The following is a 27372-nucleotide window of genomic DNA, read 5'->3' as shown; positions in this document are numbered from 1 at the left end:
AATTGCAGCTGCGATCGCTGCTGAATCAGGCCCACAGTCCCTTTAACAAGTGCTAAAGTGGTTATGCCTCATTATTAAATTATACTTTCTTTGTCCTGGCCCCATTACACGGCAGGAAAAGCTTGCAAACAACTGGCTGTAATGCTGAGGCTTTCTGTAATTTATTTATTCTCTCAAATGCCAGGTCTTTGTCGTTGTTTTTCCTCACATTTTTGGGAGATTCTAGGTCTATCCCATATTATGAGCTGCCGCCCTCATTCTAAGCTACCTTTTTTTTAGGGGAGGGGCTACAGCAGACATACATGTGAGTGAGAAGTCTGCACTAATGAATGATGAGGCTGGCGGTGTCCTCTGGACTGGAGGAGGAGGAGTACGGGGGACGGACATCTCCTATATCGGCTACAAGAGTTGTTTTTACCAAGTCACTGATTGCAACACAAAGGAGAGACTACATGTCCCGTGAGCCACTGCGAAACCTGCCTAGGTTGGGTTCCCGTGGCCGTAATGTGATTGGTGGGGAAGTAAAGCTCTGGCGAAGCTATAAATAGGGCGAGAGCACAGCTGGCACAGGATAGTCAGACGGGAGAAGAGTTACCTTGTAACTGAGACAGCAGCAGTAGCGGGAGACATGAGCAGGAGAAACTTCTAGCGGAGCCCGTCGGTGTTCAAGGTCTGTACGGCGGCTCTATGCCACTTATCTTCCCACTCCAGGCGTCCCGGTTCTCCGCAGCCATGGAAGCTATCTGCTCAGTTGCCCCCATTAGGGTGGCAGGCAATTGCTGTACCTGTCCGAGGGTCCGAGAGGAATTTTACCCTGGATGCCAAATGTGCTGTGCTCTCAGGATCATGAAGGTGTGTAATGTATGTGTGCCCTTTACTCTGTGTGCCGGGACCAGCAGAGCCCGTGCAGTGCCCCGCTTATCACAGCGGACTCCGGCTCCTAGGAAAGTGCAGTGTGCGCATAATCCTATCACTTGTACCCTATACTCCTGTGTTTGTGTGTGTACTCTGTGCACGGTGTTCGCAAAGCAGTGGGGTGTTCTCCTGGATGTTTGGCTGTGCTAATCCATGAGCGCACGTATGTGACTACGTAGTTTGTTATAAGCAACATATACAGCAATGTATGTGTGTGGTATATAGGCTTCCTTATACAGCAGTGTATGTGTGGTATATAGGCTTCCTTATACAGCAGTGTATGTGTGGTATATAGGCTTCCTTATACAGCAGTGTATGTGTGGTATATAGGCTACTTATACAGCAGTGTATGTGTGGTATATAGGCTACTTATACAGCAGTGTATGTGTGGTATATAGGCTACTGATACAGCAATGTATGTGTATGGTATATAGGCTACCTTATACAGCAGTGTACGTGTGTGGTATATAGGCTTCCTTATACAGCAGTGTATGTGTGTGGTATATAGGCTACTTATACAGCAGTGTATGTGTGTGGTATATAGGCTACTTATACAGCAGTGTATGTGTGTGGTATATAGGCTACTTATACAGCAATGTACGTGTGTGGTATATAGGCTACTGATACAGCAATGTACGTGTGTGGTATATAGGCTACTGATACAGCAGTGTACGTGTGTGGTATATAGGCTACCTTTATACAGCAGTGTATGTATATGGTGTATAGGCTACTTATACAGCAGTGTGAGTGTTGGGAGGTGTGAGGGGGGATGATGCTTAGATTGTTTGGCCGGTTGTGCTAATACAGGAGTGCACGTATCTGACTACGTAGTCTGTTATCTCCCTGCTCCTCTCCCCCGCCTCCGCTGTCTGATAAGGGCTGTCTACAGTTAAGCTGCCGGAGATGTACCCGGGTGGCTGCGCTTTGACTTCGCTGTTTACCTAATGTGTTTAACCAGTTGTCGGGGTAGTCTATTCTCTCTTGTAACTCCAGTGAAAAGTTACATCAGCAATGTCTCTCCATTACGTAGGTTAGATGGATATCGGCGTAGGGCAGCTTTGCTCCCTACTAACACACGATCATACACGTTTTCAGTGGTTAATTCCTTATAGTGCTTTTATAAATTGCAGATTAGTACAGCAAAGCGTCTGCTTCTCTGATAATGGAATGGTCGATACTTCTTAAACTAAACCTTTTCACACGGTTGTTTAGAGCTTTATTTTTAACAGTGGCAAACTTTAATCCAATGTAAACCTAAATGTTAAACATTTCTACTGACCTAAGAAACTGGTCGCCTTAAACTTATGGGGTCAATTCAGTTAGTTGGGTTCTATGAGCTCTTCTCCCGGCGAACTTGCACCACAAATTACATTTGCAATTCAATTCCAAACAACTCACGTTGCGACGTATGAGAGTTTCATAAAACACACATTTCTTGCAAACTCACTCCTGAATGAATTGACCCCCTATGATTTCCTCTCGGCAACCAAAAATATACTGGTAGTTTAACTGGCATCTGACAAAATGGGTCCTTTTGTTTTGGTAAGACTAATTAGACTCTAAGAGGGCGTTTTAATTGAACGTGATGTGAATTGTGCTGGGAAGGTGTGAATAGCAACCTTGCACTTGGGAGATGCCAGTTGCATCACCTGTTTAATAGTGGTAACTGAGTGCTGCTCCTAGCCCCCTGCTTGTCCCAGCACTGTTGCAACTACTGTCTGCACTTACCCCTCCCTACCCCAAGCTATACCCACCCTAAAGCTGGCCACACACTAACCTACATCCAACAAGTCAACTAGTTGATTGGTTGGAATGAAAATCTGGTAATGTATGAATCAGCAATTTGCTCCCAAAGCCGGAAAATGGACAAAAACTGTTGTTTGAACAAATTGTTTAGATCAAACATTTAACAAACTTGTCTAACCATTTTCATCTGTTTTCTGGCATTTAGGAGCAAATTGCTGATCATCATTTACTCCCATACGTTACCAGATTTTCATTCCATCCAACTAGTTGGATGAGAGTTGGTCTAAGTGTGTGGCCAGCTTAACTCACCTCTAGCCCCAGCTCTACCACAACTTCTACCTGCCTTCACCCCCAGCTCTACCCCAACTGCTGCTTACTCTTATCCCCCTGTACCCCAACTGCCAACGGTCCCCAGGACTGTGCCAACTGCTCCCTCCCATAATATGTAATGGGACCCATAATCAATGGAGTAGGGCCCCCATTTTTTTTAAGTGAGAGGTTACTGGGACCCACAATTTTTGTGTCTCAGCGCGATCACTGGCATTGAATTGAATCGCCCCCTAAGCTTCAAAGGGTGCAGCGACTGATATGTATGCTTCAGTATACTCTGGAAAGTGCTGTAATATAACTAGGCTATTATGTTACATGCTTGAGAATCCATGTAGTAGTCTGTTTGTAGCTAAAATGAGATATTATTTTTAAAGCACAGTATGTTCTCAGAGCTGTAATGAGAAGTTAATGTGCTGGCTTTATAGATACACGGTGTGGACCAGTACCTGGATTTCCTGCATTCCATTTACTCAGTGATTTTCACGCCTAGGGCACTGTATGAATATAGAAATTAGTGATGTAATTGATGCTTGAGATTGCAAACACTGTACGCACACGTGCATCTCACCTCCGTCATTCGTTGGTTACAGTGCTCCTTCCTGTCATAATTCATTCTTTACTTTTACAGGACCCAGTCGATCAGGTGAGACGCCGAGATACCCGAGGACCCAGTGCATATATACCTCTAGCACAGGTAAGGTGGTTTGTGGTCCATTTAAACAGTTAGGGTTTGTATACTCTTTTTCTGGAAGTTTAATTTCTGGAACTGTTTTATCGAAATTACAGCTGCCAGGGCCAGTCGTGAGTGATAATATTGCTGCAGTAATGGGACTACATCCAGAGTATATGCGTATCTTTTGGAAGACACAGCATCAACTCCTGCGTATGGATGGGGCTTTATCCCTTCCAGAAAGACACTATGTGGCCATAATGGTGAGTAAAGAGGTTTTGCTTAATTGTGCTTCTTTGTCCTTATGCCATTGGGGGATGTAGTCGGCATTTTGACAGTCAGGAGGCCGTTGGTCACAATTCCGACAGCGACATCCCGTCTGTTGTCTGTTGGAATCTCGGCAGATTGCATAGGTAAGTATTAGGCACTAGGGGGAAGGTTAGGATTAGGCTGTGGGAGGGGTGGGTTAGGTTAAGGTCTCTAATAGTTAAAAAAATCCTGTTGGGATTCTGACTGTTAGGATGCTGCTGTTGGTATTCTGACCAACCAATTAGTACTGAATCAGTCAGACTGAATTCACAACTTTCCACTCGCACCTCCCTGAGGGTGAATGGTGGAAGGGAAAATCTTTAATTTAAGGTTAAAATGTCGGGATACAGTGCCAAACCCCTTGGACCCCCCCCCCCCCAATGACTAATTAGTCCAATTACATGTCGTTTTTTGGGGTAAAAAACAAAATTCCTCAAATTACCCCAAAATCAACTTTTTCGTTAGTTTAGGCACCCCAAATTTCATTACAATAATTTTTTAGTTGAAATATAATTGTTTTTAGAATTTTTGTAAAATTTTTCAAGGTGCCCTCAAAGTACCCCAAAATCACCCTTTTCCTTTTTTTTTTTTTTTTGCATTTTTTTTTTTTTTTGCATTTGATTTTAAACGAAAAAAGCTTTTTCATTTTCTTAAATTTAAAAAAAAAAAAAACCCCACAAATCAGCCATTTGACACTATTTAAAAACCTACATTACCTTCCTAATGCCCACAATACAAACCTCCTTCTATACGGTCCTGCTGATGAAATGATCCATTTTGGGGCGTCCAGGATGGTCTCCACACCTTTTCATGCATTTCTCGCAAATCTCATTTGGCAGTCAATTCGCACCCCTCTGCTACGAGTAGTGTGAATAGGGGTTTTTAATTGGATTGGAGAATTCTCGGGAGCGCGCTTCGCTGTGAAGTGTGCGGGTTTCAAGAAACAAACTCGCTACTCGCACCTAATAGAATTGACATCTATTTGTATGAGGCCATATCTGTATTCTCTGTAAAGCACTGTGGAATGTGTGCTATATAAATAACTTCATAAACATCATGCTGCTGTTAAAGGTCATAGGCTGTGAACATGCACAGCTAGGGAAGATTACCAGGACTTGGTAATGTCCCCCAGCCAATCAGGGACATGGAACAGCAGCCTAATGTGTAAAGCAGGGGCATCTCATTTACACACTACATGTGTATGTGAATTAAGAAACAGTGGGGGAGGGGTATGAATGAATTGCAGGGATTGGGTGGGGATAGGACAGCATGTATACAGCAGCATAGGGTGAAGGGGGGGGGGGGGGGGGAATTGTTTGTACAAAACTTTCCTGGGGAAGCAAAAGGGCTTCCTTGCAAATGAAAGTAACTGGCTAGCCATTGAAATAAAGCAGGCTTTTGTTATTGAATGTGTTTTGTGTATGGGGGTGTCGCATGCAGATTTCCTGTTAGCATTTGTTAAAAAATTGCAAGCAGCATTGAGTTATACTAAAATTGCTTCATAGAAGTCTGCCCAGCAACAGTAAACATCTGTGGTAACTTGCTTAGAGACCATGCAAAGCTTTTAAGGCAGCATATTTTCTCCCAGCAGACACAGCACTCTGAAATATTGTGCCATTTATGCTGAATAAAAGTGGCTTGGGGCATAACCCTTTATTTACAATGTTTTAAATAGCACTTAAGTAGATTCTGGTTCAGACTCCACTATAATAAAGTTTGTATTATATCTGTATTAAGTTAGAGGTTACTTCTTTTATATATTTTTTAGTATGCTGGATATAATTCTGTCAATCCTTATTCTATATGTATTTGTTTTCTTGTATGTATGCTAAATAAGAGTAGTGTCCTTATGTAGATACAAATGTATATATTCTGTTTATCTGTATCTGGTTAATAATTGTTTACTACACAGTACCACATTCCTTTCACTGTATGCAATCTCCCGTGTCTGTTCTTGCAAGTTAGCTTAGGTAGAGGTAGTTGTGTATACACATTAAAGCAGCGTATCCACTAGATGATAAATTGGACGATTTGAATAACTATATCGTTAACATTAATCATCTGCGACATCGCCAAGTGGATATGCCATTAACGACCAGTGACGTGCGCTCCCGCTGCTCGTTTTCTGCATCTTTCATCGCTTGTACTTGCAGAACCTGACTATATATCGTTCAGTGTGGGTGCTCAATGTCGTCAATGACTTTGAGCACATCACTGCCGGGGAAACGCTAGGTGATTTCGCTCATGAAGCATATATAGTCTAGTGTATTACCCGCCTTAGTGAAGTGAAGCCCTGTCTACCACAGACTACCAGCCATGTGCTGGAGTACAGGAAAACCGTGGTATTGATGAAAAATATTCAGACTTTGGGAGTACTAACTTTGCCAACCATGGGGATCCAAGCATATGGTAATTGGGTACAGAAGACCCTATTCCAATACATTAAAAATCCTGAATTGTAAATAACACATCAAAAACAAGTTCTGTACAGCTACATATGTCTGTGGCATTTCTACGTCCCTATTGAAATGAATAGGCCCTTAACATGAAACCTACTACAAAGTGCTGGTGTAACTGCCTGTGTTATAACCCCCTGTGGGTATGTATGTACATAATGGGCTGCCATAGTGACCAGTCTATGGATATAGATTTTAATATGGGTTTAATTTTTGCACTTTAAAAATGTAAGTTATGTGCAGGTTTTAGCCACTTTTGAGTAACCAGTCTTACATACTGTCTCAACAAAGCTGGTCTTTTACATAGATTAATGGTCACTTTCACATGAACAGGTTACTGCAGTGAAAGACCTTTCTGTATATAGTAAATAATGGTAATGCTTGTAGTCTGCTTAAACATGGATATTTGTAGGTAGCTTTTACATGTAGGGATCTATACGTTGTTGGAATTTTCTGTAGAAGTAGACCATTTAGGAGAGTATATAGTGGGAGAACTTTACAAAGAACAACGGTGAATATGTTAGTGGTATGCTGTTGGTATAGCAGTGCGTTTTGGTTAGTGATCTTTTTAGTAAATATACATATATATATATATTTATATATTTCTTGGATAGTAACCTGGCAGCCGGGGTAAAATGGAGGCATCTGGGAGCTTCACGGACATGGGACCCTTGCCAGCATACCCCTGACTTTGTGATTGACTCACTATGTAACACATTAGTTGGTTTCCCTCACTTTAACATCTACTGAGACCTTACATTATATCAGCATCTACCTATCATTTTATAGAAAGTACTTGATAAGTGCTTCCTCAAAGCTGGTTGTTATGGGCAACTTCTCCACCGTTATCACTGCTTGATAAATCAAACCCTAAATGTCACGTATGAGGCTTCAATTGTCTAGCATGGGAAGCTGTTGATAGCAGTCACAGATTATAAGTAATTGATCCTCAGGAACTTCTGAGGGGAAACGACTCATTAAAAAAAACTCAATGAAATGTTAAAGGAAAACAAAACCAGTGTTCAAGTTTTTATTAATACTTGCCAGAAGTGGTGATACTGGTTTAAGTGATTATACAATGATACAATATTTTTCCACCCTCATGTTTTTTTGTTGTGGTGTTCCTTTCAGGCTTCTGCTCGCCACCATTGTGTGTATCTAGTCTCACTCCATTCCTCTTGCTTCCTTCAAGTTGGTGGGGATCCTCGTTGGTTGGAAGGCCTTTGTTATGCCCCTCTTAAACTGCGCAGGCTGAATGATTTGAATAAGATCCTTGCTCATAGACCATGGCTTATAACTAAAGAACACATTGAGGTGAGTGACCATGCAGGATTAGACAAGCTAGCTAGAACAGACTTAAGCTTACTAGTCCTTTACATCATTCAATAGTCTATCCTGACTGCGTTCTTAAATGCCTTGATGCAGGCAAATCACTGTATATTTGTCACCAAACCATGTTAGACTTGCTTTGATATTTTCCTAGAGCTATCAGAAGATCACAAAGTGATGGACGACCAATGTAATATGTTAATAGATCTCTATTTTATTGGGTAGGGTTGGCACCTTTAGATGCTTGAGGGTGTGATGGTTGTCACATTTTGTTTTCTCTCCAGTCTCTCCTGAGATCACGTGGTGGGCATTTCTGGTCTCTTGCTGAGCTCATTCAAGCCCTTGTCTTGCTTACCCACTTCCATGCACTTTCCTCATTTATTCTTGGCTGTGGCATCTACCTCCCAGAGGGACAGGGCATGGAGCGTCCTCCGTCTCCTGATGTCTCCATTAATGAGGTGGGTATACAGAATTTGTGGTCACATGTTTTTATAAAATATCTCCTTTACTTTAATATCTTTCTGTGTAAATTGCTCTGAAAGTGTTTTGCCATTGCCTGTTGACTATGGGAAAAAAAAAGTGCATGCCTTATTTTTGTACTCAGGGGGCCAGCACTCCACAAGAGGCAGAGCGTGTCTTGGCCCAAATGAAGAAACTGGATGAGGAAGGGCAGGAGATGAGTCAGGAGGAAATGGAGACTAGATTTGAACGGGAGAAGAGAGAGAGTATACTTGTGACTTCTAATGGTATGCAAGGCTTGTTTGCTTATTAAACTGCATGGATTTATGTTTCTGTACAAGTCACACTTGTGCAAAGCATATTAAGTCCAGTATACCATTTGCTTCATAGATGATATGGATCAGTCTGTTCACTTTCCTGGCATTCTCTGCTTTCTGGAGGACCCTGATTTTGGCTACATTGACTTCACTCGAAGGGGGGAGCAGGCTCCCCCCACGTTCCGTGCTCATGTAAGTAGTCTTTGTACTCTGTGGACTTATTTGGAGAATACCAGATCATATAGTAACTGCACCTAAATGGAACTAATGGGGAGATGTAAGAAGAGATTGGTAAGTGCCAAATGCAATATAACTGTTTGACATTTTACATTGAACCGCAGTATGTATAAAAGCAGGTAACATAGAAAAAACACTTTTCTATAAGTTATTTGAAAACATCTAACAATTTTGCTGTATTCAGCTATTAGAAAACCATAAGCGCACTTTTTTGGCTTATTTTTATTTTCCAAGTATCGGCATGATTACCTGCTGGTGTACAAACCTACAGCAACCGGGCGCATTCCCGGGGACTCATGCTGCGCACAAGATCTTGCACATGGACAGTGTGGCCGGCCAGCAGGGTAAGACACAACACTCGGCTTATGCGCTGTGGGTCTTGCACAGAGCCAGCAGGGTAAGACACAGCACTCTGCTTATGCGCTGTGGGTCTTGCACAGAGCCAGCAGGGTAATACACAGCACTCGGCTTATGCGCTATGGGTCTTGCACAGAGCCAGCAGGGTAAGACACAGCACTCGGCTTATGCGCTGTGGGTCTTGCACAGAGCCAGCAGGGTAAGACACAGCACTCGGCTTATGCGCTGTGGGTCTTGCACAGAGCCAGCAGGGTAATACACAGCACTCTGCTTATGCGCTGTGGGTCTTGCACAGAGCCAGCAGGGTAAGACACAGCACTCGGCTTATGCGCTGTGGGTCTTGCACAGAGCCAGCTGGGTAAGACACAGCACTCGGCTTATGCGCTGTGGGTCTTGCACAGAGCCAGCAGGGTAAGACACAGCACTCGGCTTATGCGCTGTGGGTCTTGCACAGAGCCAGCAGGGTAATACACAGCACTCGGCTTATGCGCTGTGGGTCTTGCACAGAGCCAGCAGGGTAAGACACAGCACTCGGCTTATGCGCTGTGGGTCTTGCACAGAGCCAGCAGGGTAAGACACAGCACTCGGCTTATGCGCTGTGGGTCTTGCACAGAGCCAGCAGGGTAAGACACAGCACTCTGCTTATGCGCTGTGGGTCTTGCACAGAGCCAGCAGGGTAAGACACAGCACTCGGCTTATGCGCTGTGGGTCTTGCACAGAGCCAGCTGGGTAATACACAGCACTCTGCTTATGCGCTGTGGGTCTTGCACAGAGCCAGCAGGGTAAGACACAGCACTCGGCTTATGCGCTGTGGGTCTTGCACAGAGCCAGCTGGGTAATACACAGCACTCGGCTTATGCGCTGTGGGTCTTGCACAGAGCCAGCAGGGTAAGACACAGCACTCGGCTTATGCGCTGTGGGTCTTGCACAGAGCCAGCAGGGTAAGACACAGCACTCGGCTTATGCGCTGTGGGTCTTGCACAGAGCCAGCAGGGTAAGACACGGCACTCGGCTTATGCGCTGTGGGTCTTGCACAGAATGTCTTCTCTCCACCATTTTGTTGGCTGAGATGATACATTTCAGCGTTATTGCTGTAGTGGCACAATAAGTGTTGCTATAGTACATCTGCCCCTAAGAGGCTATTTATTATATGGATGCAAGAAATTGGTGCTATGTCTTATTAATACTTATAAATCTTATTTTTTTTTGTAACCAATTGCTAACCATAATTGATTTTGTTTTACCTGTTTATGCAATGGAATATTTTTCCTTCTCATTTTTATTAAACCATTTTAGTAAATGATTACGAATTGAAAAATAAAAACAAACTTGAACCTTTTCATCCTATTAGTCCCATTTCACTAATTATTTTTAGAGATATTTGAAAGTTTACATATATTATAGCCCACTTTGTGCTGCATAACCTCTCTTTCAAAGTCTCTTGTTTGCTAAAGGGAAATTGTAATCCAATTAAGGTTGTTAATGTGAACTGTAAAACAAGGACATTCTGCTTATTTAACCACACTACGTCGCTTATTTTCAGTTGTGACATGTATGAGCTGGTATACAGTTTAAAACCAACATAAACCAATTTTGGGCCGTATTCAATTAGCCGCAATAAGTCTCGTCCTTTTCGCCTGCCGGACTTTTCGCCTACATTGCGTGTTTTTGGAGAAAACACTTTACGCCCTATTCAATTCCAAAGTATGCGAAAACGTGTCCCGGCGAAACTCAAACAGGTGAAAAGGGCTGTTAGATTTGGGGAAATCAGCCTGACCCCCCCCCCCCCCCAACCCCCAACCCCCAAAGATGCACTGACATTGGGGATCACTATGGATACTCCCGCATTAGCCCTGCTGAATGTATTTGTTGTGCTTAAATGCTCTCAATAGCTGCTATTTAGCATCTTTGCACAAGTGGTGAAGAATAGCATTTAGCAGGTTTTTTTTGCAAAAATAAGTAGTCCCAGCAAATTTGGGGTACATGAAAATGGGTGCAAGCATGGGTAAACATCACTAAAGTGAGGTTTTAAAAAACGCACCTTCAGCAAACACATGCAATCAAAAAAACTCCTGGGGCATACTTTGGAGTCTATTTTGCTAGTTTTTAAGTTTGTCCCCCAACTTTAACTTTCTCGCCTACAAAACAAAAGTACTTTTTTGGGGTGATTTGAAGTTTTTATTTTTTTACTTTTTTTTTGACAGTTTACCTTTGGGGGACTGTCCTATGGCTGCAGGGGTGTTCCTGCAACTTTGCACCCCAAACCCCCAATTCTGCACTTTTTTTGCCTGCATTCAGAGGCGAATCTTTTCCGCTGGTTACAAGGCGTAGACTTTTTTTGCACCGGCGAAAAGTCTTTGGAATTGAATACGGGGATAAGTTCTCGTATAGCGAAATGACGTCATTGGCGGAAACTTTTTGCCGAAAACGGCTTATCGTGGCTAATTAAATATGGCCCTATATTGGAATTATCTGAATAAACCTGTTTTGTTTCAAACGTATGTCTTAGTACAGGGGTAAGCATCCAGTGGTACTGCACATCCCAGCATGCCTTGTCAGTTTTGCTGTTAGGGCATGTTTAGATGTGTGGTTCCATAGCTGCTGGAGTGCCACATTTTACCTACTCCTGTCTTATATCTCTGTAAAGCAGGGCATCCACTATACAATTTTCTGTCATATCTGTCCAATCTGGCTGGTTGGACTGAAAACCTGGTAATGTATGGGAGCAAATGACCGTCATCCATTTGCTCACAAACACTGGAATATAGCCAAAAATGGTTGTTCAGACAAATTGGTTAAAACACACATTTGACCAATTTGAACAATTTTTTTTTGTCCTTTTATCAGTGTTTAAAACCATATGATCGACTGTCCATACATTACCAGATTTTCATTCCAACCAGCCAGATTGGACAGATATCTGACAGAAAATTGTATAGTGGATGCCCATCTTTAGGCTTATTACTTTGGTGTTCATCTATATCTCACTCCATTTCTGTTTTTAGGACTATACATGGGAAGATCATGGTTACTCACTACTACAAAGGTTGTACCCAGAAGTTGGTCAGCTCCTGGATGACAAGTTCCAAGTTGCTTACAACTTGACATATCACACCATTGCCTCACATCAGAGCATAGACACTTTCAAACTGAGGAGAGCCATCTGGAACTATATACAATGTATTTATGGAATCCGGTAAGGAAGCTGAATAAGTGCATGGCTTCGTAATAATCCTGGGGTTAATTGTTACTCATGTTTTTTTTTTTCTTTTCTCTTCCCACCGTTTGTTCTCCGATTGGGTTCTGTTGTAGCATTCCTTTCTTCCTGCAATTGGCTCTGTAGAATATTTGCCTGGTGAAGGGGGTGGGGGATTGGACCACTCCCTTTTGCTGTTGACCCTTAATTTGCATTTTCCTAGGAGAGCCTTCTTCTGGAAATTTAATCCATTTTAGTTGATGCAAATTGAGACTGCCTCTAAACTAAAGAATACTGTTTTTGTATTGTTTTTCTTGTTTGATAAATCCAAATGGCTTCTGTTTGCTCATGATTATTACACTGAGGTGCCAAGTCATGGGATAGCAGTATGTAATGGTAGATGGCGTCACCGTACTGTGACATCTTGGAAATGCTCAGACCTGCATCTGTTGCAATCTGACATCTCGTGAATAGGCTGCTTATGGCAAGGCACAGTCAATTATCTGCGTTCTAACGGGGCATGATAGTGGGTGCCCGACGGATGGAACGTTCCATTTCCAAAGCTGTGCACGCATTCAGCAAACCTCGACCTACGGTATCATGTGCGTACCAGGAATTCCTCATGGAAGGCTTTACTGCCAACCACGGGTACTTAATGATCATGACCAGCACCGTCTGGCCAGAATTGTCCATGGTAACAGACGAGCACCACTGGCTCAAATTGCATCCACATTCAATGCAGGAGATACTAGACTCCTATCCTTAGGACGCTTCAGACTGTCACACTGCGGACCTTACAGCTCCCCGGAGCATCCTCAGGATGCTCCAGGCATTGCTGCCCTTGTTGCCCTGTCCCCGTGTGACCTCACACGGAGGGGTCGTAGCCTGCACCAGGCCCGCAAATAATGTTATATATATATATATCAAAATTGCCCTCGGCATAAAAAAGGTTCCCCCACCCCTGCGTTAGTGCCTCAAACATTGTTATATTGTGATCTTAATATTGTTACTGTCTTGCTATTTGTCATAAAATAGTTCACTAAACTATTTCAAGAATTTGTCAATGCAAAATGTATATTTCTACTTCAGGGTCCATAGGGGGTCCACAGGGTTGACCTTGGGGGTTATAGCTGGAACAGGATCCATGGGCACCACACAGTTAAGCTTTTAGCTCCCAGGATGCACTTGGGTCCTCCTCTATACCCCGCCCCCGAGCCACAGGCACCTCAGTGTAAGCTGGTGCCCGGCCGGAGTCGGTCACCGCGCAGGGGGGCTGCAGGAGCAGCCCCCAGAAGCTTTTTATTTTAAGTTAAATTTTATTTTTAATTTATTTTTACTACAGACGGCAGCGAAGGGCTGTCTGTACAGACGCCCACGCTGCCGCTCTGATCCCCGACTGGCGCCGCGACGCCAGTACTGATCTGGGGATCGCGGCGGGAGGACAGAGTCCGTACTAGCCGGACTCTGTCTACCTCCCAGGACTGCTGCCGGAGTCGCCGGGGATTCAGGTAAGCCGCGCGTCGCTGGCTAGCGGCGGCGCGCGGAATGCCTTAAATGCAGTCCTTTAGCCTCCGGTCCTGGGGACAGACCGGAGGCTGCTGGCAGTGGCGGCGGGCCCCCCCATAACCCGTGGGACCACTAGACCACCAGGGATAACCGGCAAGCGGGAAGCCAGCATCCCTGGGGTTAATGGCCAGCCAGGGGAGGAAGCCTTCCCTGTCAGCGGCTCCTCCCCTCAGCTCAGCGCGCCTTTCAGCACGGAGTCTGGCGTCGCTGAGCTGCAGATTCCTCGGCCACTCCTCCTCTGAGGTCTCCAGCGGCCATTTTCCCACAGTGGCAGCGCAGATCTCAGGGAGCACGCGGACCGGTCCCCCTGTGTACCTCTCCCCTGATTAAGGACAGCGTACACAGCACTATAGCCCTCCCAGACACTGAATCTGGGCAGGTTGATTGTAGTGTAAAGGTGCAGTGAGTATATCTTCCTGCATGGTATGTGACTTTTTGCTAGTGCTGCCTGTCTGTGCTTATTTTCCGCTTACTGTCAGCTTATACCTATCCCTTTACTTCTCCTACAAGCCCTGCAGGTGTGTGGGGGAGGGGCGTTTCTACTGACCTCACTTATATAGATCACGTATTTGTGAGGTCCGTCACATACAGTTGTGTGCTACTCAGTGCCATATTGTGGGCTGTTGTTCAGCACACCGGTGAGTGCGTTTCACTTCTACCCTGGTGCCAGTTATATAATATATTCTGTCATGTCAGACGAGGAGGTTGAGCGCACAGTGGCTCCGGTGTTGGCCTCCTGCGGACGCTGTTCTGCAGGAGTAGATAGGGAGGATTTGTCACAGGATGGCCTGTGTAGTCGATGCCAGGTGGCTCCTGGCCCATCCAGACCTTCTCTGGCGCAGGAACCACCGTGGGCGATGTTTTCTCAAGTGCTGGTGTCTATTGCGGACCGTCTGTCGGTCCCGACTGCTCTCCCTACTAGGGCGGTGCCCCAGCCGACCATTCCCTGGGTGTCCCGCAGTTATTGCGGAGTCCTCCTGGGTCTCAATCAGTTGGTCCCTATGCGGGGTTGCCTATGTATATACAGGCTTCCCCTGTGCCGCAGCAGCCTGTGGTACCTTTTCAGGCCCCTATGGCGACGCCTCCACCATGGGTGGATGTGCTCTCCAACTCCGTGCAAAATTTGGCGGCCGCTTCCTCGGCTTTTCAGTCAATGTTGCAGACTGACATGCCTTCTAGGATTTCTAAACGCTCACTCATGACACGGGCTGCTCAGGTATCGGACTCAGAGGGTTCCTCAGATGATGGGGAGGTCCCTGATGACACTGACTCGGACGCCTCGGTCCAGGAAATGGATACCAAGTCGTCCATTAATGTGCGAGCACTAGTTAGGGCGGTGCGAGCTATTCTTCTTATAGAGGATGAGGCACCGGTTCCTAGGTCGAAGTTTCCTAGTTTCAAAAAAACTAAGGTGGCTTCTGCGGTGTTTCCCCTGTCGGATCAGTTGACGGATCATATGGCGGTAGCTTGGCAGGCGCCCAGTAAGAGATTCCTTCCTCAGAAGCGGTTGGCTTCTAATTACCCCTTCCCTGAGGCACATTGTAAAAAATGGGAAACTCCACCGGTGGTGGATTCCCATGTCACCCGTTTAACTCGGGGCGCCACCTTACCATTACCGTCGATATCCTCACTGAAGGATCCCACGGACAGGAAAGTTGAGACTTGCTTAAAGTCTATTTACTCCCTCTCCGGGGCGGTGGCCCGACCGTCCATGGCCATTTCCTGGGTGGCCAAGGCCATTGAGGGGTGGGCCAATGCATTGGAAGATACCTTCCCGGACGACGCTCCGGATGTCCAGCGGGCGTTGTTGGGACAAATGAGGGACGCCGCTTCTTACATTGGAGAAGCTTCTTTAGATGCTAGTCTGCTGACCTCGCGGGTATCGGCTGCAGCGGTGTCTGCCCGCCGATCCTTATGGTTGCGGTCCTGGAGAGCGGACTCTGATTCAAAGAAAGGTCTGGAGGCCTTACCTTTCAATGGGGAATTACTATTTGGTCCGGACTTGGACAAAATAGTGGACACCCTGGCTAAATCCAAGTCGGCCTTCCTCCCTTCGGCGGCACTGCCTGCTAAGGTTCGGAGTTCGGCTTTTCGTTCCTTTCGGGTTCAGGGTAAGGCGAAAGGTCAGTCCTTCCCGAGACAGTCTGCGAGTAAGACGGCCTCTAAACCCAAGAAGCAAGCCTGGAGTGCTCGGCGCCCTTCTTCCAAGCAGGAAGATAAACCTGCGGCCTGATGGGACGGGCCTCCCTCTGGGGGACCTCAGAGTGGGAGGCCGACTTCTTCTATTTGCCCAGTGCTGGCACAATACCACCACGGATGCCTGGGTTCGAGAAGTGGTCTCCCAGGGGTACGCCCTGTCTTTTCGGCACAGACCACCCCACCAGTTTTTCTGCACAAGTCCTTCTCAGAACAAGACCAAGGCGTTACAGGTTCAGGAGGCTATAGAGTCCTTGCTGAAAGCAGGGGTCATTGTTCCCGTTCCTCTATCACAACGAGGGACGGGGTATTATTCGTCTCTGTTTCTGGTGCAGAAACCCAATGGTTCTCATCGCCCTATCCTCAACTTGAAGTCTCTGAACAAATTCCTCAGAGTTCCCAAGTTCAGGATGGAAACGTTACGTTCCATCATTCTGGCGATGGAACCGGGGGATTACATGGTGTCCCTGGACATCCAGGACGCCTACCTCCATGTTCCGATAGCATCTTCACACCAGCGGTATCTGAGGTTCGCTATCCTTCAACACCACTATCAGTTCCGGGCGCTACCCTTTGGTCTCTCCACGGCACCGAGGGTGTTCACGAAGATTATGGCGGTCATGGCCGCACATCTTCGGAACCAGAATGTACGGCTGCTGCCGTATCTGGACGACCTCCTGTTGCTGGCGAGCTCCCCGGAGGTACTGCTTCAACATCTCCACCTGACGATCGCTTGCCTGCAAGCACACGGGTGGTTGATAAATTGGAAAAAGTCCTCCCTGATTCCATCTCAGCGGATGGTTCATTTGGGAGCCCTGCTGGATTCGCGTCAGCAAAGGATCTTCCTGACTCCGGAGAAGGTCGCCTCCCTACAGCTGCGGATACAAAGTTGCCTGAGCCGTTGCCACCTGTCGGTCCATTCGGCTATGAGAGTTCTGGGGTCCATGGTGTCGACATTCGACATGGTGGAATTTGCCCAGTTCCATTCCCGGCCCCTGCAGGGGCTGATTTTATCAGAATGGAACGGGTTACCTCACCGGATCCGCTCTCAGGTGCTGGTGTTGTCTCCGGACGTTCGGCAATCTTTGGCTTGGTGGCTTCAGGCAGCTCATCTGGTCGAGGGGCGCCCATTTTGGATCCCGGACTGGGTCCTGCTCACGACGGATGCCAGTCTCCGGGGTTGGGGGGCAGTGACCGGCTCTTTGTCGCTTCAGGGTCGTTGGTCAGTGGAAGAAGCACTTCTCCCCATCAACATCCTGGAACTGCGGGCAGTATACAGGGCCCTGCAGTCGTCCGGCCCCGCTCTTCACGGAAGGGCGGTACAGGTGCAGTCCGACAACGCCACCACGGTGGCGTATATCAACCACCAAGGCGGAACTCGCAGTCAGGCAGCGATGTCGGAGGTGTCTCGTATCCTGACTTGGGCGGAGGGTCACATTCCGGCGATCTCGGCGGTCTTCATCCCCGGAGTCCTCAATTGGGAGGCGGACTTCCTCAGCCGTCACGACGTGCATCCCGGGGAATGGTCGCTTCACCCAGAGGTGTTTCAGCTACTCGTGGACAGGTGGGGACTGCCGGAGCTGGACTTGATGGCCTCCCGTCACAATCACAAGTTGCCCGTTTACGGGTCAAGGACAAGAGACGCAGGCGCAAGTCTGGTGGACGCGCTGTCGGTGAAATGGACGTTTCACCTGGTGTATCTGTTTCCTCCGCTATCCCTGCTTCCTCGGGTTCTGCGGAAATTCAAGCAGGACGGCGGCATGCTCGTGCTGGTAGCTCCGGCGTGGCCCAGACGTCCTTGGTACTCCGATCTCAGGAGCCTCTCCATCGACGCTCCGTACCTTCTTCCTCAGCGTCGGGACCTGTTGTCTCAGGGGCCCTGCCTTTACCCGGATCTGGGTCGGCTGTCTTTGACGGCGTGGCTCTTGAGACAGCCGTCTTGAGGTCTCGGGGCTTCTCCAGTTCGGTTATTGGTACCATGCTCCGGGCACGCAAGCCTGCTTCAGCACGGATTTATCACAGAGTGTGGCACACTTACTTTCAGTGGTGTGAGTCCAGACATTATGATCCTCAGGTGTTCCGAGTTTCTAGGATCTTGGAATTTCTTCAGTCAGGATTGGATCTCGGCTTACGCCTTGCATCTCTGAAGGTTCATGTGTCCGCCTTGTCCGTGTGGTTTCAACGGCGGATTGCAATACTACCAGACGTTCACACCTTTTTCCAGGGTGTTCTCAGGATCCAGCCTCCCTTTGTGCCTCCCCTGGCTCCTTGGGACTTGGCGGTGGTGCTACAGGTCCTGCAGGGTCCTCCGTTTGAGCCTCTTGAGGCGGTGGAGCTCAAGTGGCTGACATTTAAGACGGTTTTTCTCCTGGCAATTGCTTCGGCCAGGAGGGTGTCTGAATTGGGGGCGCTTTCCTGTCGCCCTCCTTTCCTGATTTTTCACCAGGACAGAGCGGTGCTCCGCACTCGTCCTGAGTTTTTGCCCAAAGTGGTCTCGAAGTTCCACATTAATCAGGAACTTGTTGTGCCAGCTTTTCAGTCCCCTGATCTTTCAGCTGGTGAGACTTCCTTAGATGTGGTCCGGGCGCTTAGAATTTATGTAGACCGGACGGCTTCGGTTAGGAAGTCTGATTCCTTGTTTATCCTCTTTGGTTTTCACAAGAGGGGTTGGCCTGCCAACAAACAAACGTTAGCCCGTTGGCTTCGTTCCGTTATTTGTGAGGCTTATGCACAAGAGGGTTTACCTGTGCCAGCTTCTGTTAAGGCTCATTCCACTCGTTCTGTGGGTCCCTCTTGGGCTGCTAGACGTGGCGCTTCTGCTGTTCAGCTGTGTAAGGCGGCCACTTGGTCTTCTATTCAAACGTTTTTGAGGTTCTATGCGTTTGACACCTTCGCCTCTCAGGATGCTTCCTTTGGGCGCCGGGTGCTCCTTTCAGCACAGGAGCGTCCCCGCCCTTAGTTGAACTGCTTTGGGACATCCCCAAGGTCAACCCTGTGGACCCCCTATGGACCCTGAAGTAGAAAACAAGAGATATGGTAAGAACTTACCTTTGTTATCTCTGTTTCTACGAAGTCCATAGGGTCCACAGGGCGCCCGCCCTGACGCACCTGGCTTCAAATGGGCTGTGTGGCTGGTCACCGGTTTTCCGTCTCCTATTGCTGTGAGTATGGTTTCTTGTGTGTTCCAGTCTTCCTTCTCTCTGTTCCATATTCTCCTCCGGCCTAGGCTGCTTACCAACTGAGGTGCCTGTGGCTCGGGGGCGGGGTATAGAGGAGGACCCAAGTGCATCCTGGGAGCTAAAAGCTTAACTGTGTGGTGCCCATGGATCCTGTTCCAGCTATAACCCCCAAGGTCAACCCTGTGGACCCTATGGACTTCGTAGAAACAGAGATAACAAAGGTAAGTTCTTACCATATCTCTTGTTATCTCAGTATATGTTGAGTTGTGCAGGTCTTGGCTTTATATTTATATAAAAAACCTGGTATACCTGCTTTAAAAGGAGGGAGAATAAGTGAGTTGGAATATTAGTGTATGGTTGCTGTAACTCAACCTTTCCCTGTATTCTTCTATTAGGTATGATGATTATGACTACGGTGAGGTGAATCCACTGTTGGAGAGAAGCTTGAAGGTTTATATGAAAACTGTGACCTGTCATCCAGAAAGAATAACACGCCAGTTATATAACGACTTCTGGAGGCAATTCAAGCACTCAGAGAAGGTATATCAGAAGATCATCATAACATACTGTGAAATGAAGATGTTTTTCTTTGTATCAATATTATTCAATTGTACTTATTTAAGTGAAAAGGTTGGCAATGTAGCCATAAATAACTGGTATGTACTGTCATTGTGACACAAGGCAATCAGTATTAAAAATCTGTGAAGGATCAATGCATTCCTTTCAGTCTTTTCCTCCACTTCCTTCTATGCATACTCTTTCCTAATGTGCACTAGCTTGAATTGCGCACTGTCCCCTTTTCTATCGGATGGAGGTCAGTAAGGATTGAGACCGTCCCTCAGCAATTAGATTGCATGGCTCAGTCAAAATTGTGCAGTGTCATAATTGAATGAATTATTTTCTAAAAAACAAAATCAGACTTTTCTAGCTTGTGTGCTCAGTGTTCCAGTCCTAGATAGCCTCCTTGTTGGTAGAACTGAAGCAGAGCACAAATAAGGAAAGATATAGACACATGTTGGCGGATTGAGGATGTCTGATTTAGTATTGTCACTATATTTTCGGGAGCTTGTCAGTCATCTCATCTCAAGGGTTATATTTATGATCGTAATAGTCCAGTGATTACGAGAGAGATGTAAAATCGTGCAAAGTACTAAGTAAAGACCTATTTCAGATTTTCAAATGTGGTGACTGACAGCTGTCAAACTTTCAAGCCTTTTGTTTAGGAGCGTTTTTGCATTTGAATTGCTCATTTAAATCTAAAGGTGCATACGCACAACGATTTTTTTAATGATTATCGTTAACGATATCGTTTATCGTTCAATCGTTGAAAAAAACGTTCACTTTCTGAGTGAAAACGATGAACGATTATAGTTCATGCGCTTTCATGTTTGTAGTTCAGTCATACTGGCCAACTCAAAGATTTTCATTAAGTTAATATGCAAAAATTGTAGTTCAAAAAATCGTTCATTACATTTAGTAAATGAACGATTTTAGCAAACTATTTTCATTCATTTTTCTCTTGAAAAAATGAACGAAAATGTTTACTAAAATCGTTCATTTACTAAATCGTGTGTGTGTATGCAGCTTTAATATTTAATGTGCAGCAATTCTGGATATTTAATTCTCGGCAATAATGCCTTCAATCGTGCTCATAAATGAATACTTTGTACCAGTGACATTTATACCTGTAAGGTGTATGGTACCTGTACTGATGTATCTGCATTATCTAATGCCTAGATCAGAGGTTCCCAAACTCGGTCCTTAAGGCACCCTAACAGTCCAGGTTTTAAGAATAGCCAGGCTTGACCACAGGTTACTTAATTAGTACCTCTGTCAACCACCTGTGTTCAATCATGGATATCTCTAAAACCTGAACTGTTGGGGTTCCTTGAGGACCACGTTTAGGAACCTCTGGCCTAGATACATTCTGACTAATGTATACTATTTATTTACATGGTACATCTTAAGTATGAGTTAAAAAGTATACTGTTAATTGACCCGTTTCTTTTAATTTGCACAGTTAATATAAGTCGCACACCAGCATAATTTCTGCCTTTGTCTATGGGGTGAAGTAAGGTACAACTCAGCTGGGAACTTGTAAATGCTAAAAAAAACAAATTCCAGTAACTGGTCATAAAGGCCAAGCCTAAAGTTCTCAGCTCAGCCAGGGAATAGGCCGCTTACTGTGAACTCTGGGTGCTCTAATGGTCTCTCAAGCATCTATTGCTTGCATGGGAAGACACTGGGATATTAAGCAGCAGTAGGTATTCTGGCAGCACATTGCAGACTTTTTTTGTGCAGGAAAGTAACCCTTTGTTGTGCTTAGGACAAAGTGCACAGAAGTGCAACTGAAAGGAGTTTGATGGATTCCATTAAAAATATTAGGATTAGATAAAAATTCTGGCAATTTAGAAGTCCTTTTGTGGAGCGGAAATAGCTGTTCACGCAAGGTACACCCCTAAATGCCCCGTTCATTTTCTTCTCACTCTGCAATTGGAAATCCTTTTTTGGATTTAAAAAAAATGCACTTCTAATCTTCTCCCAACCCTGGTCCTGATATAGCGTCTGTTGTACATTGACGTGTGTAGCTTTCAAGCCCCTCTATTTTTCTTTTTCAGCATACTGGTGCTTTTATCTGGTATTGGCTATTTGTAGTGTCCGTCTTAGCTTATACTAAGGAAAATGTGTGATTTTACTGTTCTTACAATATTGCTAGTAAAACAGCCCTTTAGAACAAAAAACTAGGTGTATGCAATGACAGTTAAACTGTATGTACGAATCAATGCAATGAGGATGGGGAATGTATTATTACATATATATATATATATATATCTCACACCTCTCTGCATATGTAAATGTTTGTATGTGTATTTCTACTTCAGGGTCCATAGGGTATCCACAGGATACCTTGGGGTATAGGTGTGACGTCAGTCGCAGGGCACCAAAGAGTTAAGCTTTCAGCCTCCCAGGATGCACTAGGTCCCCCTCCTATACCCCGCCCCCGAGCCAAGGCACCTCAGTTTAGTTTGGTGCCCGGCCGGAGTCGGGTGCACCTGTTGGAGTGGGGGCTAGAAGAGCCCCTGAAGCTTATTCTTCATGCAGCTGTGGCTGCACAACTGGATGAACAGCATGGACAGTCAGTCCTGACGTCCATGCTGTCTTCCCTACACCCCGCCGGTACCAGAACGCCGGTACTGATCCGGGGATGCTGGTGGGCATCTGGGGTCACAGCTAGCGGTGACCCCAGATGCTCCGGACCATGGCCGGATTCAAGGGGGACAGAGGTAAGCAGCGGGGTCCCGCGGTGGGTCCCCGCTGATCACATGGTCCTAAGTCCCCAGGCAGGGGGCTCCCTGGGGACTGGCTGCAGCGTGGAGCCAGGCGACCAACCTGCGCTTCCACTACCCCCTGGGACAGCGGACCGCAGCAGAGCGGTAGCGCTGCGGCGTCCCAGGGGTTAAATGCATGCCAGGGGAGCGCGCCTTCCCTGTCTCACAGCCGGCGCCTCCCCCGCTGCACACAGCCCTCTCTGCATGCTGCCGACTGGTCCTGTGGCAGCGCTCCTCCCCCAGGCCAGCCTCCTCTCTGCTCCTCGGCGGCCATCTTCTCCAGAACGCATGGTGAACGCTGCTGGAAGCGCTGGAAGGAAGCATCGTGGTCTGGGTCCCCCCGCATACCTCTCCTCCGCTGTGGTCAGGTCTGTGTATGCAGCGCTGTGTCCTACCAGGCCCTGTGTCTGTGTAGTTGAGTGATCAGCGCTGTTAGTGCAGGAATTGTTATTTTTCTGCATTGTATGTGACTGTGCTAGCGCTGCTGCCTGTAACTTTTCTTCTCTAAACTGTCAGCTTTATTACTGTCCCTGTTCTTTCTGCTAAAGCCCTTGCGGTGCGGTGCTGCAGGGTGGTCTCTCGCCTATTTAATACTTAATTGGTGAGAGAGGTCACATACGTGGTGCCATCATGTCTGAAAGTGATTTTCCCCTCCGGCTACAGTGTACCACGTGCAAAGTACCGTTAGCGGAGGGGGAGGGTAGCGCGGAGGGCCTTTGCCGGCAGTGTTTGTCCATGGCGCGGCCTATTACGGTTACAGCACCGGTACAGGAGCCGCCCTGGGCTTGTTTCGCTCAGGCGTTAACAGCTTTAGTGGGCCAGTTAGCTCCGCAGCCCGCGTTTACTCCGATGGGTTTGTCCCAGCAGTCTGTGGTGTCGTCACCCATGCAGGGGTTCCCACGACAATTGGTGGTACCCCACAGTCTCCCTATTTCCCCGCTCCCGGGTTCTCAGGAGCCAGCGTGGGTTAACTCCCTGACGAGTTCTGTACAGCACTTGTCGGATGTGTTGCAAGGGGAGTCTGTGATGCGGTCTCATAAAAGGCCGGTGGCGTCTCTGTCCGCTCCTTATGAGGATGACGAAGGGACGTCTGATGATGGGGAGATTCTAGATCCTTACGATCAGGAACCTCTCCATACTAAGGACGCTGATGCTAAGTCCAAAGTATATATTCCTGGACTTATTCGGGCGGTCCGCACAGCCTTGGTGATTGAGGACGAAGTTCCCCCAGCGGCTAAATCTAAGTATGCCTTTTTCAAAGATGTGAAGGGCGATGCCATAGTCTTTCCTCTTTCGGGTCAGTTGGTGGACCATTTAGAGGAGGCGTGGAAACAACCTGGCAAAAGATACCAGCCGCAGAGACGCCTGGCGGTGGCTTATCCGTTCGCGGATAATTATTTTGCGAAGTGGGAATCCCCTCCACAGGTGGATTCTCACGTGACCCGTCTTGTCCGTAGTGCCACATTGCCGATGCCATCCATGTCCTCCCTTAAGGATGCTACGGACCGCAAGGTAGAAATCTGCCTGAAGTCCGCTTATTCCCTTGCAGGGGGGGCAGCACGGCCGGCTATGGCCATTTGCTGGGTTGCCAGAGCGATGGAGCGCTGGGCGGATTCATTAGAGGCTTCTTTTGAATCCGACTGTCCGGCCGATCAGGCGGAGTTGATTGGCAATCTCCGTGATTCGGCCACCTACATCAACGAGGCGGCTCTAGACATTAGTACTCTGGTGTCTAGAATTTCTTCAGCAGCGGTAGCTGCTCGTCGCACCTTGTGGCTGCGATCCTGGAAGGCGGACGCAGATTCCAAGAAAGGTCTGGAAGCGTTGCCGTTTACCGGAGAAGTTCTCTTCGGTCCGGATCTGGATAAGATTGTGGCCACGCTGGCGGCAGCCAAATCGGCCTGTCTCCCGTCGGCCGCTGCTCCTTCTGGTTCGGGACCATCGTCCTTTCGGTCATCTAGGGCCCAGGGCAGGCCCAAACCACAGTCGTTTCCTCGGCAGGCTGGCCCTAAGAAATCGGTCAAGCCCCGGAAGCAGGCATGGAGTACCAGACGTCCGGCCCCCAAGCCAGATGACAAGCCTGCGGCCTGACGGTCCGGGCCTCCCTTTGGGGGATCCCAGGGTGGGAGGCCGCCTGCTACAGTTCGCCCAGTGTTGGTCGACCACTACGACAGACACTTGGGTTCTGGAGGTGGTTTCCCACGGATACGCCCTCTCCTTCCGGCACAGACCCCCGGCTCGCTTCCTCACCACGGGTCTCCCATCAGACCGGAACAAGGCTACGGAGCTGCGGAAGGTATTGCACACTATGCTCCAGGCTGGAGTTATAGTGGCGGTTCCATTCTCCCAGAGGGGCCAGGGTTTCTATTCAAATCTATTTTTGGTACAGAAACCCAATGGGTCATATCGTCCGATTCTCAACCTCAAAGCACTCAAGTCTTTGCAGGTCCCGAAGTTTCGGATGGAGACCCTACGGTCCATCATTCTGGCGCTGGAACCTGGGGACTACTTGGTGTCATTGGACATACAGGACGCTTACCTGCATGTCCCTATTCTTTGGCGCCATCAACAGTTCCTCAGGTTTGCAATCAGCAGCGACCACTTCCAGTTTCGGGCGTTACCTTTTGGCCTGGCAACAGCACCACGTGTTTTCACCAAGGTGATGGCGGTCATGGCGGCTTCTCTGCGGCTGCAGGGAGTCCGCATGTTGCCGTATTTGGACGACCTGTTATTGGTGGCAGGATCTCCAGAGCTCCTGTTACGCCACTTGGACCTGACCATTGCACTGCTGCAACGGCACGGCTGGCTAATCAACTGGCAGAAGTCCACTCTAATCCCGTCTCGGAGGATTCTGCATCTTGGAGCCTTATTGGACTCGGGACAGCAAAGGATCTTCGTGACGGAGGACAAGATCTCTGCTTTACAGTCAAGGGTGCGCAGTTGTCTGCACAGCCGCCGGGTGTCCTTACACTCGGCGATGAGGTTACTGGGCTCCATGGTGTCGGTGTTCGACATGGTGGAATACGCCCAGTTTCACTCCAGACCTCTGCAGCACCTGATCCTGTCCAAGTGGAACGGGCTGACTCAGTCTCTGAAGTCCCAGACGATTGTGCTCACCCAGGAGGTTCGCCTGTCCCTTACGTGGTGGTTACAGACGACCCACCTCAACAAGGGACGTCCGTTCTGGGTTCCAAATTGGGTCCTGTTGACAACGGACGCCAGTCTTCGGGGCTGGGGAGCAGTTTCGGGTCCACACTTGTTCCAGGGCAGGTGGACGCCGACAGAAGCGGAGCTTCCAATAAATATCTTGGAACTCCGTGCGGTCTTCAATGCTCTCCAGCAGGCACAGCGGTTTCTCCAGGGTCGCCCGGTGCAGGTCCAGTCGGACAACGCTACCACCGTGGCCTACATAAACAGGCAAGGAGGAACTCGCAGTCGGGCGGCTCTCGTAGAGGTCTCTCGGATCCTGGTTTGGGCGGAGCGCAATCTTCCGGCCATATCAGCGGTCTTCATCCCGGGAGTGCTCAATTGGGAGGCGGACTTTCTAAGTCGCCAGGACGTTCATCCGGGGGAATGGTCCCTGCACCCGGACGTTTTTCAACTACTGGTGGACAGGTGGGGTCTTCCAGAAATCGACCTCATGGCGTCCCGGCACAACAACAAGTTGCCGGTGTACGGGTCTCGCACAAGAGACGAAGGGGCGTCTCTGGTGGATGCTCTGTCCGTCCGGTGGACGTTCCGGTTCGCATACCTGTTCCCTCCGGTCTCCCTTCTTCCACGGGTAATCCGGAAATTCAAACAGGAAGGAGGGACGCTCCTGTTGATAGCTCCCGCGTGGCCCAGACGGCACTGGTTCTCAGACCTTCAGGGTCTGTCCGTGGACATTCCTCTGCGGTTGCCGCTACGACCGGACCTTCTGTCTCAGGGTCCTTGCCTTCACCCGGACCTGACTCGGCTGTCTTTGACGGCGTGGCTGTTGAGACGGCCATGCTGAGGTCCCGGGGGTTTTCCAGCTCGGTGGTGCGTACCATGTTACGAGCTCGGAAACCGTCTTCCGCGAGGATATACCATCGCGTGTGGCATACGTTCTTCCAGTGGTGTCGACCGAGAGGTTATGCACCGCGGGAGTTTCGTCTGTCTCGGATTCTCGCCTTCCTGCAAGCGGGACTAGATCATGGGCTTCGCCTTGCTTCTTTGAAGGTACAGGTTTCGGCCCTATCTGTCTGGTTTCACCGTAGGATTGCTACAATCCCGGATGTGCGCACCTTTATGCAGGGTGTTCTCCGCATTCAGCCGCCCTTTGTTCCACCTGTGGCGCCTTGGGATTTGGTTGTGGTCCTGAGGGCTCTCCAAGGACCGCCGTTTGAACCACTGGGCTCAGTGGATCTTAAATGGCTAACAGCTAAGACTGTTTTCCTTCTGGCCATTGCTTCGGCCAGACGTGTTTCTGAGTTAGGGGCTCTTTCTTGTAGACCCCCTTTCTTGGTTTTTTATGGGAACAGGGCAGTGCTCCGCACTCGGCCCGAGTTTCTTCCCAAAGTTGTTTCCCAGTTTTCATATTAACGAGGAAATAGTTGTTCCGGCCTTTAACTCACCGGGTCTTTCCGTGGGTGAGGCCTCTTTGGATGTTGTGCGGGCCTTAAGGACTTATGTTGACCGCACTTCTTCGTTTAGGAAGTCGGACGCTTTGTTTGTCCTCTTTGGCTTCCGTAAAAAAGGGTTGGCCTGCTTCAAAGCAAACTTTGGCAGCTTGGATCCGTATGGCTATTTCTGAAGCTTAT

At 47.9% G+C, this 27372-nt stretch overlaps 1 protein-coding gene across 2 annotated transcripts in view; it reads left to right on the top strand.

Annotated features, from left to right (window-relative positions):
• The first annotated feature begins 524 nt into the window (after positions 1–524).
• Positions 525–27372, top strand: part of SESN2 (sestrin 2) — a 28814-nt gene continuing 1966 nt past the window's right edge. The window contains exons 1-9 of one of the 2 annotated variants that reach the window (XM_088442176.1): positions 525–852; positions 3620–3685; positions 3778–3924; positions 7558–7740; positions 8040–8213; positions 8360–8501; positions 8605–8723; positions 12131–12321; positions 19658–19802. In XM_088442176.1, the coding sequence (XP_088298302.1) occupies positions 688–852; positions 3620–3685; positions 3778–3924; positions 7558–7740; positions 8040–8213; positions 8360–8501; positions 8605–8723; positions 12131–12321; positions 19658–19802 (1332 nt within the window). In that variant the 5' untranslated portion in view covers positions 525–687. The remainder of the gene's footprint in view (positions 853–3619; positions 3686–3777; positions 3925–7557; positions 7741–8039; positions 8214–8359; positions 8502–8604; positions 8724–12130; positions 12322–19657; positions 19803–27372) is intronic. The other variant, XM_088442177.1, reaches the window with a different exon arrangement.

This window comes from Taudactylus pleione, unplaced genomic scaffold (assembly GCF_031769625.1).
Source record: "Taudactylus pleione unplaced genomic scaffold, aTauple2 ptg000305l, whole genome shotgun sequence".
NCBI lineage: Eukaryota > Metazoa > Chordata > Amphibia > Anura > Myobatrachidae > Taudactylus > Taudactylus pleione.
The sequence above is the reverse complement of the archived record's forward strand: the minus strand, read 5'-3'. Positions and strand labels throughout refer to the sequence as shown.